The sequence below is a fragment of the Gavialis gangeticus genome, unplaced genomic scaffold, assembly GCF_001723915.1.
Source record: "Gavialis gangeticus isolate Ggan-Ray unplaced genomic scaffold, GavGan_comp1, whole genome shotgun sequence".
NCBI classification, from domain to species: domain Eukaryota; kingdom Metazoa; phylum Chordata; order Crocodylia; family Gavialidae; genus Gavialis; species Gavialis gangeticus.
The window spans coordinates 1,107,700-1,121,332 of NW_017728959.1; the positions used below are offsets into that span (position 1 = coordinate 1,107,700).

Sequence of the window (13,633 nt, forward strand, 5' to 3'; positions counted from 1 at the left end):
TGAGTGTGTGCAGAATTGAGTCTAAGGCTATAAGGTTAAGTTCTCAAAAGAGAAGAAATGGCAGTCCTGCAGAAGCAGCATGTGATCATATAATTAAACAGTATATTGTAATAATGCATCCTCAGCAGGGAGCAGTTAAAATTGTACACAACTGAAAAATGGTATTTGATCAAGCAAATAACTGTTATAATGAATATTCACAAGGAGAACGATTTAAAGTTGTGTGTGCAAGTAGTTGGAAAGACTTACAAAAATCAGTGTTTGGCTGCATGGTAGGGATCTATTCTAATTCTTTTCCTAGTTCCAAAATGCAGCTATTAGTTGACTATTAAATACTTGACTGGTAGTTTGCAGTGTTGAATCTGATCAGTTATAGCTATGATGTATCTGCTGTAGCTGTGATGAATCTGTTGATCAGTCATAGCTCAGCAGTATACGGTATGAGGAATCTGCCAAAGGCAAATATATGACTGCTGCATCCTGCTCAGGAGGGGTTCATGTGGTTGCATGGAGAAGTTTGGGTGCAACTGCAAGCCAGAGGGGTCATGGAGGCAGTGTGTCAAGGGGTTTTGGAAGGAGCATGGCAGCTGGTGGCAAGGGCCAGCTGAGCAATTTTGCAGCTGGCACGCCTGGAATGCTTGCTGTAGTACAGCATTCTGGCACCACCATGTGGGCAGAGCCATGGGTAAACTGGCCAGAAGAGCTGATAGCACAACCTTGCAAGCCCCTGGTTGTGCAGGTGGCTCTTTTCTGGACCTTCTTAAGTTTTTCCATGTCCTTATTGAAATGCGGCACCCAGAACTGGATGCAGTACTCCAACTGCGGTCTCACCAGTGCTGAGTACAGCGGAAGTATCACTTCCTTAGTTTTACATTAGATCCACTGGTTGATGTATACCAGCCTGTTGTTTGCCCTGCTAACCACTGCCTCGCACTGAGGGGTCACATTCATGTGATGCTTGATCATTACCCCTAGGTCCCTTTCGGCCATGGTGCAAGTCAAGCTGTTGCCACCAAGCCTATATGTATGCTGAGTGTTGTTTGCCCCCTAGATGGAGCACCTGATACTTGGAAGCATTAAACTTCATCTGGTTCTGGTCTACCCAGCTCTCGAGCCTGTCTAGGTCCACCTGTATTTGCAACCTATCATCTGGCGTGACCAAGCTGTCCCATAACTTGATGTCGTCCACAAACTTGGCCAGCGAGCTGTTCACGCCCCCATCCAAATCATTGATAAAGATATTGAAAAACACCGGTTTAAGCACAGACCCCTGAGGGACACCACTGGCCACTTCACGCCAGGACTACACAGATCTGTTCATGAAAACTCTCTGGGTCCTACCATGTAGCCAGTTTCCCACTCACTGAATTGTTGAGTAGTTGAGCCTGCAATCTTCTAGCTTTCCCACAAGGATATTGTGGGATACTAGATCAAAAGCCTTTTGGAAGGCTAGGTATATAATGTCTACTCTTGTGTGCAGGTGGCAAGAGACCTGACTGTAGAAGGAGATGAGATTTGGTAAGACAAGACCTACCTGCAACAAAGCCATGCTGGCTGTCATTCAGAATTTTACCTTCTGCGAGTATATTGCACACAGATTCTTTAATGAGCTTTTCCAGGATTTTCCCTGGGATGGATATGAGGCTGATTGGCCTATAGTCCTCCCTCTTCCCCTTCTTGAAGATGGGCACAACGTTGGCCCTCTTCCAATTCTTAGGGATCTCCCCTGTGCACCATGAATTCTGAAAGAGCTTTGCCAGGGGTTCCGCGATGACCTCAGCCAGTTCCTTCAGCACTCCCGGATGAAGTCCATCTGGTCCTGCTGATTTATAAATGTCTACCTTTTCTAATTGGTATTGTACCCACTCAGCATCCACAGTGGGGAGGCTTTCAGTCCCGGCATGTCCCCTATGAGCCTTATCTCTCTTGACTTTCCCCATGGTCTGGTGAAATACCGAAGCAAAGTGGGCATTCAGGAGTTCAGTTTTTGCCTGAGTGTCAGTTACCAGCTGTCCCAAGGTGTTAAGCAGGTGTATCACACTTTCATTTGTTTTCCTTCTACTGCCTACATACCTAAACAAGGTAAAGCCTTGCTTGGTACTGCTTAGTTTTTCAAATCTGGGCTTTATTTTCGGGGCTGCCAGTCTCATTTTGTGCTCCACATTTATTTTTGATTGGTATTTGCTTTTTATAGTGGCAACTGCTGAAAACCCTGATTCACGTAAGTAGGATGTTGCAAAGGGAATCAGTGGTTTCATAGCTTTCTTGCTTAATTCTTTGTATTCAGCTTGCACATTAATCCAAAATTCAGGAAGAGACATTGTTGGGAACTTGATTTTCAGAGAGGTGTCAGAAGAGATATCAATGAATTGGTCCTCTTCGGTAATAGTGAGGATACCTCCCTTTCACCTGGCACAACACAGAGTAGCCAGCATGTGATATGCTAGCCAATGCTGAGAGGTATCTGTGTAAGGCAGACAGGACAGTGTCTACTTAGGGCCTTTTGGAGGTAATCTACAGGTAGCTGGTAATGTCCCTCCATTCCTTCCTTGGAAACAGTTGTTTAAGAAGAGCTTGAACTAATGACAATACAAATCACATAACACTTATGAAATAAGTGAAATCAATTAAAGAGAGGTCTCAAGATGTAATGATGATCCCTGGTTCCTGTCAGGTGTTGCAAAGATGCCTTCTTTATTCTCCCTTGTTTAACATTTTTTTCAATGGCTGTAAAATCATCACTGAAGAAGTTTTAAGAGGCCCCAAAAATAGGAGGGACATTAGATAATGAAAAGAGTTAGTGATGCAGAACTGTGCGATCTTGTCACAATTGGCACGTGTTGCAGCACAGCCCCAAATGTAAGGTCCTGTATCCAAGTAAAGAATTCTAGCCATTTAAGACTTGAACCAAGAATTAGTTCGGAGAAGCTGTCTTGCCTGTGTTTGCAGAAGGTCATTCTGGGTGATCATAGCAGTGCCCTTTCCTTTCAAAACTATGAATTTATGAAATATCCTTTCCTGATTTCCTCCTTATTGTTGAAGAATGTTAGCTAACTTATTGAAAACATGCATGGAGACATCGCAGGATCCGTCTGTACTGCTGCTTTCAGGGACCCAAATAGAAAAAGAAGGAAGCAGAGGAGGGGTGGCACCTTTAAAGACTGACACATTCAGAGAAACATGAGCTTTTGTAGGTGACAGCCTACTTTATCAGGTGTGATGGTTGTCATTTATGCAAGCTGATGCCTCTCTGAATGAGTTGGTTGTTAAAGCCTTTGGCACATTTTCATTTAAAAGCACCATGGAATGTAAGCCCCAATCCCAACAAACTTGCTTCTTCCCATGCCAAATGTTGTTACTACTGATACAGAAAATGCAGAAGTATTCAATACATATTGTTATTTTGTGTTAGGAAAAAAAAGAAAGATGGGGTACTAGTATCACAACAGGATGATGAAGTATTTTCCAGGGGGTAGAGGAGATAGAGTAATGGTCCCTTCTCCTCTTAAATTCTCTAAATACATGATGCTACCTGGAGGTAGCACCAGCTACCAGCAGATGAGAGGTACTACACCAGGGAGAGGGTCTGTGGACTTGAGGAACTAAAGCAGCAGTTGCATGCAATGACAAAAGAAATGTGATCCTCTTACAGATGAACAACAGAGACCAGACAGTTGAACAGTTTGCTGAGTCACTGTAGCATGATACATAGTAAATGGTATTTTGCTTGTCCTGGGGGAGAATGTGGTAAGACACTTACAGTTCCCTTCTTTGTCAGCTGATCATCCACCTCTAGCGGGCAGGTCTGGCTGTTGTCAGGCCCTCCGTTGCTACAAATATCTACTCTCTACAGAGCCATTATGAAATAGCTTAGCAGGACATGTGCAGAGAAATTGAAGATTAGATTGTCTGCTTGTTCTTTTTTTTGTTCTTAATGTGAAGCGTATTGTGTATCTCAGAATTTTCTTTTCCAAGGTAATGGGGATTTTAGGTTCTGCAGATGAAGCACGAGCAAGACAGCTCACAATACTGAGCATAAAGTCTGTTTATTTCTATTTCTGTAAAAAGCCATTTACTTTTGTACAAAATCAAGGAACTTTTTAGTGACTATTTTATTACATTAAAAGTATATTTTTCCTTTCTTTTTTAAATAAGGGACATGACTTTGTAAGCAATTAAGCTAAGGCTTATTGGTCATGCATTATGAGTACTTTTTAGAATCTTTCATGGAGGTCTAATCATTAATACATGTTTTAATAAACTCCTGACCAGTTGTTATGAAGTCTGTTACAGTCATCTACAGTACCATCTACTGATGGGTTTGTAGTTGTTTCTAAGTCAAACTACTTTTGGCTGTAACAAGTTTGTAATATCCGTTAATCCTGTATTAGTTCTTTATAAACTGTAAATTAACATTCCATATGAAGTGTGACCATTTTATTTCTGTAACAGTAACAATAAAAAGCAAATGATAATGAACCTTTATTGGTCAGTGGTTCAAAACTAACTAAAATGTACATAAACAGATGGCTGTAAAGAGGCTTGGATACACTTCTTAATGAAGCACTGCCTTGCATGATCAAGTGCCACCATTATAGCTTGGTTTAAGATAAACAATTGCATTTTGTGGCTATGAAGCATTTGTATTCACTAAGGTTTGCAGGAAGACAAACTGAAAAACCCTATGAAAAGACCTCCCAGAACAGCAGCCCCTATGTACCCTCTGCTCAGGGATTCCTTCCTCAGGACATAGAAAGGAGAGTGGGGAGGAGAGGGGAATCTCATGCCCTTCAGCACTGGTCCAATACTCTATGAGAAGCAGTCAGGCTGTTCTTACGGAGAGCTCAAATGGCTCATCCCTGCATGCACAGAAACATAGAGAATGTGTGCATGCCTTCCCCTTGTCCAGCCAGTCCCCACTCCCCACCACCCACTCCCAGCTGTGGACCAGTGCAGTGATCCCAGAGCTCTATGGGACCCAATGAATAAAGCTGGAAGGGCCACTTGTGCAGTTTTTGGGGGAGGCATTTCCACCCATTGGCCGTTCTTGCTTTCTCATTGCATTGCAAGCTCATCTAATTGATTTCTTTTTAGCCAGAAGAGCCATATCTGCTTCTGCTTCCTACCCTGCTTCTCTGCTGAGGGCAGTCCCTGCTACATTGTGCTGTGCTGTCCTGGTTCTGCTAGCAGATGGTTCCATTTTGGGCACTGGGGGAGGGGGGGCACCTGTAGCTTTGTCGCCATTGTTAATGTTTATTTCCTCTCTTTCTCTCTTTGCTTGTCCCCCATGTGGCTTGTCTCGGGGGCTGGGTGCACAGCAGGAACCTTGTGACACCGACAGCGATGAGGAAATTTTGGAGCGGATTCTGGAGCTTCCATTGCAGAAAAACTGCAGCAAGAAATTGTTTAGCATTCCTGAAGTGACTGAGGAAGAGGATGAAGGGGAAGAAGAGGAGGAGGAGAAACAAGCTCAGGTGGAAGAGAGAGAACCCCAAGACTATTTCTTGGAAAGACTCCCCTACCATGCAGGAAAGGAAGAGGTTCCCATCTCCACTGTCAACCAGCAGCTATTTCCAAAGACAGATGACAGCGATATCTATCAAAACCTTCCCAGTCAGGCTCCCCAGGAGGAGAGCATCCTTCAAGACAGAGGGGAGGACACTGACAATGAGAACCCTGGCTCTCCAGAGCCAAGCTGGGGTCAGAAGAGGGGAAGCTGCAATTGGAGCTATCAGGAGAGCAGCATGAGGCCCACCACAGGTGCAAGCCCACTGTGGGGCAAAAGAAAAGGGGGCAGCTATCAAGAAAGGGTCCATGACCGGCCTGAAGCCACCAGGAAGAGACAGAGTGATGCTAGGGAGCACTGCAGTCGCCTGCTGGGCAACTGCAGCCAGACAGGAGGCAGCTTGTACAGAGTTCAAAGCCTCAGGGAGAAGCTGAATGTAATTAGTGCGGGTGGTAAGGATGGGCTGGACATAGGCAGTCACATGAGACAAGGCAGCTTCCGAAAATCCCACCGAAAATTAGCATCTTCACGTCTAGCAGAGTCTGCTTCCATGGCAAGCCGCTGTATTAGCTCCAGGAGCCTGGAAATCGATATTGAATATGACTCTGAAGAAGAGCAAGACCTGACCTTCTCTCCTATGCATACCAGCCAGCTATGGCCAAATTGCAAGGTGGAGGAACCCCAGGCCCACCGCAAAGAATGGAGTGTGTGCTCCAGTCAGTCTGAGCCTGCCCTGTCCAATAGCAGAAGAGAGCTAAACAGGCAGGAGCCTGTGGAAGATAAAGGAGCAGAATGGGCTGGGTCTTCAAGCCACTGCATACAGTTTCCCTCCAGGGAGGAGACACCGAGGAGTATGGGCAGCTCTGAGGAGCAAGGTTGGGAACTGGAGTGTAAGCTTCCCAGCTTGAGAAGGAAGCCGGAGCATCCTCGGAAGGGGAGTCATGGTGCTTCATTGCACACAAGGGTCCGGTGTCTTTTCCTCTTCTTGCTTTGAAGCAGCTGGTAGTGGCAATAGCTTCATCCCCCTCCCCTGCACCCAAGCGTGGCTGTGTTCTGCTTTTTTAGTGTTGTACAGAGAAAGGATCTCTTGCTGGACTCCCAAAGGACTCCTGGGAGGCTGATAGATCTGTGCTGCTCTGTAGCTTTTCTTGTATTAGCTGCTTCTGCTTCTGCTGCTCTAAGTCAGGTGGTTGTTGAGTCATTGGTGCAGTATTCCTTTTCTCAGCAGGGTCCTCCTCCTTTTGCCAAGTGCTTGTCTGTGTCCAGAGGCCTTAGAATTCTAATGAAAATTTATAGTGAATTAATGCTGATCCTTGATATTCTTTGTGGAAGATTTAGCTGTTCAGTCACCACTTTCATTTGAGTGTCTTTCCTCCCTCCTTGCACTCAGCAATGGGATTGTCACTGGTTTCCAGGAAGGGCACCTGCCTATATTTATTTGGTTCATTTTTCTACAGTCCCACACAATTCTCATCCCTGGAGTGTCCCTGAAGAGGAATATTGCATTTAAATGCATTGCTTTCTGTGAAATGCTTAAAGTTACTATGCTGGGGTGGACCAGATCCATGGGAATTCATATGGCAGAACACAAGCAGTAGCCTTTATTAACTCTCCAGTGGTCCCTGTTACAGGCTTCTGGTAATGGAGAGCCTAGGTCACAGGAGTTGCCTGGCTTACCATCGTGGCAATCTTCTACCAGAAAAGGAAGCAAAAACTTGAGAAGAAGCCAAGTTTCGAAGCCACCTATCTCTAGCACAGGTGAGTTTGTTAGGGACTCTCCAGACTATTTATTTTTGTACCTGAAAGGTAGCATAGTACAGGAAGATAGACAGACAGAGGGGTGGAGATAGGCAGATCTGTTCTGAAGTGTTGTAACTGAATAATTTGTGTCCTGAAGAACGCAAACATTTTCTTGCACAAGTTCCCTGGGACACAGTCCTAATTTCTTTTGCCTGTTTGCATGGTAGACGCTACAAGGAATGCAGCCTCTGAAGCTACTGTTAAAGAAGACTCGGTGAGGATATTTGTGGCCCTTTTTGACTATGATCCTGTTTCTATGTCACCTAACCCTGATGCAGCAGAAGAAGAACTCCCATTTAAGGAGGGGCAGATTCTGAAGGTGAGAGCATTTCTAGGTGAGATCTCTCTTGTGTTACTGCTTGCCTCTTTCATATCAGTGGACTGATGACTGGACATTTGGATAAAGAATTTAATTTAAGCAGCTAATGTTAGCTTCTTTAGACTGGTTTGATTGCTGGATCACCCTACCTGTATGATGATGTGGCTTCTCTCTCCTCTTGTAGGTGTGTGGTGACAAAGATGCTGATGGTTTTTACCGAGGCGAATGTGCAGGAAAGGCAGGGTATATTCCTTGTAACATGGTCTCTGAAGTTCAGGTTGAGAACAATGACACGAAGAAGCAGCTGTTAAAACAAGGTTACATCCCTCCTGGCACATCGGTGGAAAGCGTAGGTACTGTACCTCCTTTCCATGCCTGCTCTGTTTTTGCTAACACATGGTCAATACGTTTCTTTGTTGATATACAGGAAGCTCAGAACCGCTGTCATGTTATGTTGTAGCTGCACACCCAGTGTATCCTGTAGTTACTAAGCCCAATCTCATGGGTGTTGAACCCAAGAATTTTGGCTATCATTACAGTCAGCAATGAGATTCCTGCAGATGTGAGCAAGCATTATTTACAGAAGCTGTAGTTGCTAGAGCACCCCAGTTTGAAAGCTGCTCTTCCAAACTGCATCATTGTTAAAGGCTGTGTACCAATCTGTGTTGAGTTTGAATGTGGTACAGAGTTGCCAAGGGTGCATACTGTGTCTGGATGGGTTTTCTTGATGCCGGTATTTGAGAGACCTCTCTTTCCTCTTCTTGGCTGCCAGGTGTGTCTTGAATTCTGTTACCCAGGTCACCTTGTTTGGACTCGGTGAGTAGTGGGAGTGACGCTTGCTGAAGTAAAGGAGCAACATGGGAGGGAGCAGCTGAAAAGGACAAGCAGGACCTCAACTTGTAGGAGACTCAATTTCTAGCTCTGCAGTTGGCCTGGTACTAGGGCATAGGAGACACTGCTCTTAGGTGAGCAGTCTTTGAGTTGGAGGTGGAGGAGAAGGAGTTCCCTCTCAGTTATTACAGCCATCAGGCATTTTAGTGAACTGCATCTTCTCATTTGAACACAAAAGGAATGCCATGGCATGGCAGTTGCATGCACAGCAGACTTTCATGACAATATTCATTCTTATCTAAGTGCTGGCCTGGTCTTTCGGGAGCCCTGTAGGTGCCCTGATAACTCAGTTGAATCCTGGACATTCCACATGCCAGAAATTTCTTATAATGGGCTGATGGCGAAATGGGAAGGGTAGAAGAAGGGCCAAGGTAAAGCTTTCTTCCTACATATAAGCTGGCTTGACTCAGTGGCTCTGCACTTCACACCCTCAAAGTAGACGTGCTGATCGCAGCTCTAAAAGGGACACATGAGCAAGTTACTGTGAGGTAAAGGGGGGGAATGGTTTTCTAGCCAACTGTCCTGTAGCTTGCCCTTCAAAAAAATTATTTTTTTTTAATACATTTAGTGTTCCGGGTCAAATCAGCCAAATCAGTTCCAATCATATCAGTTGAGCAGAACTCAGTTGTTCCAAAAACCGTATTGATTGAGCAGGCCAGAACTCATTCATTCTAAACGCCTTGTATGGCGCTACAGCTCTCATCCTGGGACTTCACATACTCCCAAATCCATTGGCAGGCATCCTACATACAGGCCCAAGCCCAGAGGTCTTGGGATGTGGATGCCCCCAGAGACTACAGGCAAGCATCCTCTATCCTAGACTCTTTAGTCTGGGACTTCAGATACTTCCTACACTTGATCTTAGCTCACAAGAAGCAATAAGACATTGCAGGCTAGTTCTCACTTACTGTAGGTAAGAGTGTGTTCAGGTAGTTACTGTAAAGCAGCCGATGTGCTGTAAAGCCCTAGCATCCTTCACCTCATGGTAACTTGTTTATACCCCTGGGCCTTAATTTTTCCTGCCACTTGGTAGCAAGCAGCAGGGAAAAATGATAGAAAAAGTGTATTTCCTTCTCTCCCTGTTCTAAGATAGTGCTCAATACCAGTGGGTTAGTACATGTTCAGAAGTCACTGTCTTAAGTTTGAATCGGTGTGAAATAACCCTGAGAATGCTAGGGGCTGCAGGAGATGAATGCTCCCCATGTCATTTAAAGGTGTCTTCCCCTTTTCCCTTCAGAGAGAGGGCTCAGCTTGTGATCCCATCACTAGAGGGCTCCCCTACTCCTGCTTGGGAAACCCTCAGGAAAGAGAGAAGGAGGTCCTGTTCTCTCTCGAGTAATTGTCCACATATTCATTCTCATTTGTGTGCATCTCATGCCCTGGGACTTTGACTGGAATTGTTTGCCTTACTAGTACCTCTGCAGGGTGTTATGGACAGACCTCACCTCTGCCACAAACCAGAGGATAAAAGGAGCTGTCTGCTTCTCACTCCTCAGTTCCTCTCCTCTGCTGCTCAGAGGCAGGGTCCTGCTGAAATTCTTAATGGCTTATCAAAGAAGATACCTGCCTCATAGGATCATAGGAAACTAGGGCTGAAAGGGACCTCATAAGGTGATACAGTGCAGCCTCCTGCTGCAGGCAGAATCATACCTGACTAAATCAACCCAATCAAGTGTCTCTCTAACTCTGCATTTGATGGTTTCCAAGGATGGAGATTCCACAGTTTCTCTAGGTAGCCTGTTCCAGTGCTTGACCACCATCGTAGTCAGAAAGTTCTTCCTAATCTCCATCCTAAATTTCTCCTGCTGCATCTTGAGGCTGTTGCTCCTAGTCCTGTCCCCTGCAGTCACATGGAAAAGTCCATTTTTGTCCTGTCTGTAATTACTTTTCAGGTGTTTGAAGACTGTTATCAAATCCATCCTCAGCCTTCTAGGCTTTACATCCTTTGAGATTCTCTTAAATCATGCACTTTTGTTCAGCTTCTTCACTGTCCTGAGAAGAAAGGCTGAGAGGTTTCTTTGAAGCTTACAGCCTGGCTGCAACACCTGGGTGCCATGGCACTAGAGCAGGGGTGGGCAATTAGTTTGGGCAGAGGGCCGCTTGATGAGTTTTGGCAAGCTGTTGAGGGCTGCCCCACCCCCTGGTTGCTAACTTGGGACCATAAGTCCCGCCCCCTAACCTTTGCTGCTGGAAGTCACTCCCCTTGCACCACTTACCAGGTAGCAAGGGGTTGTGACCCTTCTAACATCCTGCCCCAGCTTCCCTTCCCCTGGCCAATATTGGTCACCAGACCCCTCCCACAAGCAAGGACCCAGCCCACCCCATCAGGTCCCAGGCATCAAAAGCTGGCCAACCCCTGCACCCATCACTGGTGCCAGCGTGACCTGGTCCTGACCTATCCCAGCCCCCCACCCCGCACAGTAGAAGCCAGCCCAGGCACAGGTCGCCTTGCCTCTGGTGCTGTAGGACCCCTCCTGTCCTGAGCCACAGGGGGCTCAGCCACAGCTTTCCCTCCCTGGTGGGGGCCCGGCCAGCCCATCCCATCCCCTATCAAGCAGTGGCTTCCCCAGGTGCTGCTGCACTTTCCCCCTACCTGTGCCAGCTGGTCCCAAAAGGAGGAGGCTCTGCTACTGCTTCTGCTGGCCAGTGCTGACCCAGTCAGGCTCGCCCCACCCTCAGCAGCACGTGGGAAGCTGGCTTCAGCTGCACGCTGCTCCAGATGGGACGGACCCAGCCGGGTCTGCACCAGCCAGGAAAAGCAGCATGCAGGTGAAGTCGACTTCCCATGTGCTGCCGGGGACGGGAGGAGCCCGGCTGGGTCTGCACCGGCCAGGAAAGGTGACACGCAGCTGAAGTTGGCTCCTCATGTGCTGCTGGGGACAGGAGGAGCCCAGCCGGGTCTGCACCGGCCAGCAGAAGCAGTGGCGGAGCTGCGTGCTGCTCAGGATAGGACGAGCCCAGCTGAAGCAGCAGGAGCTCACCTGTATTTTCCCCCTGCCTGTGCCAGTCAGTCCTGAGCGGCACACGGCTCTGCCGCCACTTCTGCTGGCCGGTGCAGACCTGGCCAGGCTCCTCCCATCCCCAGCAGCACGTGACGAGCTGATGTCAGTTGCACGTCACCTTTCCTGGCCAGTGCAGACCTAGCCGGGTCCATCCCATCCGGAACAGCATGTGGCTAAAACCAGTTTCCCATATGCTGTTGGGGATGGGGTGAGCCTGGCCGGGTCTGTACTGGCCAGCAGAAGCGGTGGTGGAGTCGTGTGCTGCTCGAGACTAACCAGCGTAGGGAGGTGGAAAATGCAGTTGAGCCTCTGCTGCTCTAGCTGGGCTCATCCTGTCCCGAGTGGCGCACAACTCCGCCGCCACCTCTCCTCCCTGGTGCTGACTGGGCTGGAGCTGCGGCCCAGCTGCTGCTTCCCCTCCCCCGTGTTGGCCCAGCTCGACCCTGCATGGCCCAAGTGGCACATCACGGCACGGGGAAAGCCTGCCCAGCAAGTGCTTTCCTGGGCTTACCTGCAGGGCAGGGCCCTTTCCAGTCCTGTGCAGCAAAGCACAAGGTGGCCGAGACACTGTTCCCCTCACCAGCGCCACAGGATCTGGCCCAGCCCCCCCCCCCAAGCTGCAAACGTGGCCTGAGCCAGGGGCAGGGCAAGGCCAGCTGGGGCAGGCTAAGGTCAGAGCTGGTTGCCTTGCAACCAGAACCCAAGGAAATAGCCTGAGGTGCTGCAGCTGGCATCTCGTGCCTCCGGAGGCTTTTAGAGAGGCAGCCACCATTACGTGGGTTTTGAAGGGGCTCTGCGGGCTGGAGGGAAGTGCTTGGCAGGCCGGATCCAGCCCGCGGGCCGTATTTTGCCCACCCCTGCACTAGAGCCTTTTGAGCCTGTGGCACTGAGTGGTTCAGTCTCTTCAGATTTCACCCGAGGTCTGTGAACCAGCTTGTTCCCCAGTAGGTGTTTTAAAACAGACTGATCCTTTTAAATTGATTTCACCCAGTCAATGAGACCTGTGACAGAACCCTGGTACCCACGCAGCTCCTGCTTTGCTTGGCTCCTTGGGTATCCTCCCTTTTCTCTCATCTGCCTTGTCTTGGTGGAGTTTTTTTATTGTAAAAAAGGACTCTGCCCAAGGGTCCCAGAATGAGCCCTCACCTGTGTTTCAGCCAGCAGGTCGTTTGTAGACTCAGCTGACCCCAGTTCTGCCCCCAGCACAAAGTGGGCTGTCTGCACCCCAGGGCACCCATTGCTATTCATGGCCTTCTTCCTTCCCTACAGCCATGCCCATGCCTCGCAGATGGTACAGGTTATCACTTCAGTAGGGTCCCTTGCCCATCCATACTGCTTGGCATCTCTGGCCTCAACCCCTTTTCTCTAGATGGGTCCCGAACCCCAGGCCCACTGTCTTGGACCTCAACTTCTGGGACCCAGCCCTCATTTCACCCTTCCTGAGCTCTGGCTGGTCCTTTCAGCTTCAGGCTACCTCTTTATTGTTCTCTCTGATTCAGACTTTGGCCCTCCTGGCTTCAGCTTGCCTCTGCTCATTTGTCCCTGGCCCTGGTCTTGCCCTTCCCAGACTGGGCTCTGGCCCTCAGTCCACCTCTCTTACCTGGCTGGGGTCAGCAGTGTGGTCAGAGTGTTCCGGGGTTGGGGTCTGGCGGTGGCAAGTCTGTCTAATGCAGGGGTCAGCAGCAGCACAAGACTGTTCCTGTGCAGCCACGTGCTTGTCAATCTGGACATGCCTCTTCCCGCCCCTTGGGATGAGGCTGGGGCCTGGGTCCGCAGACCTGCACAGGCCCCAGGCCCATTCTGGCACTGGCGGCGGGCCCAGCCACATGCTGTTGGTGGGCTTGGCCCTGACCAGCAGCTCCACCTGCTATATACTCTTCCGCCCTTGTTTTGTTTTTCTGATATGCTGGCACTTTGGCACCTTTCAGGGTAGACATTGTGGTTTTTTTGGCACTCCGGCCAAAAAATGTTGCCTACCCCTGCCTTAGAGTAACAGGAGTAATGGTATGGTCCCTGTTACAGAGACCATACCATGTTATACCCAGACTTTTATAAGGCACACCAATCTGTTGGGGCATGATTTCTAATGGAAGATGGATGTATTTATTTATTTAT

At 48.3% G+C, this 13,633-nt stretch overlaps 1 protein-coding gene across 8 annotated transcripts in view; it reads left to right on the top strand.

Moving 5' to 3' along the window:
- Positions 1-13,633, top strand: part of TSPOAP1 (TSPO associated protein 1) — a 253,233-nt gene that overhangs the window by 171,146 nt on the left and 68,454 nt on the right. For 7 of the 8 annotated variants that reach the window (XM_019507394.1, XM_019507550.1, XM_019507335.1 and 4 more), the window contains exons 21-24: positions 5,319-6,470; positions 7,138-7,264; positions 7,474-7,625; positions 7,810-7,978. In XM_019507394.1, coding sequence (XP_019362939.1) covers positions 5,319-6,470; positions 7,138-7,264; positions 7,474-7,625; positions 7,810-7,978 — 1,600 coding nt within the window. The remainder of the gene's footprint in view (positions 1-5,318; positions 6,471-7,137; positions 7,265-7,473; positions 7,626-7,809; positions 7,979-13,633) is intronic. The other variant, XM_019507468.1, reaches the window with a different exon arrangement.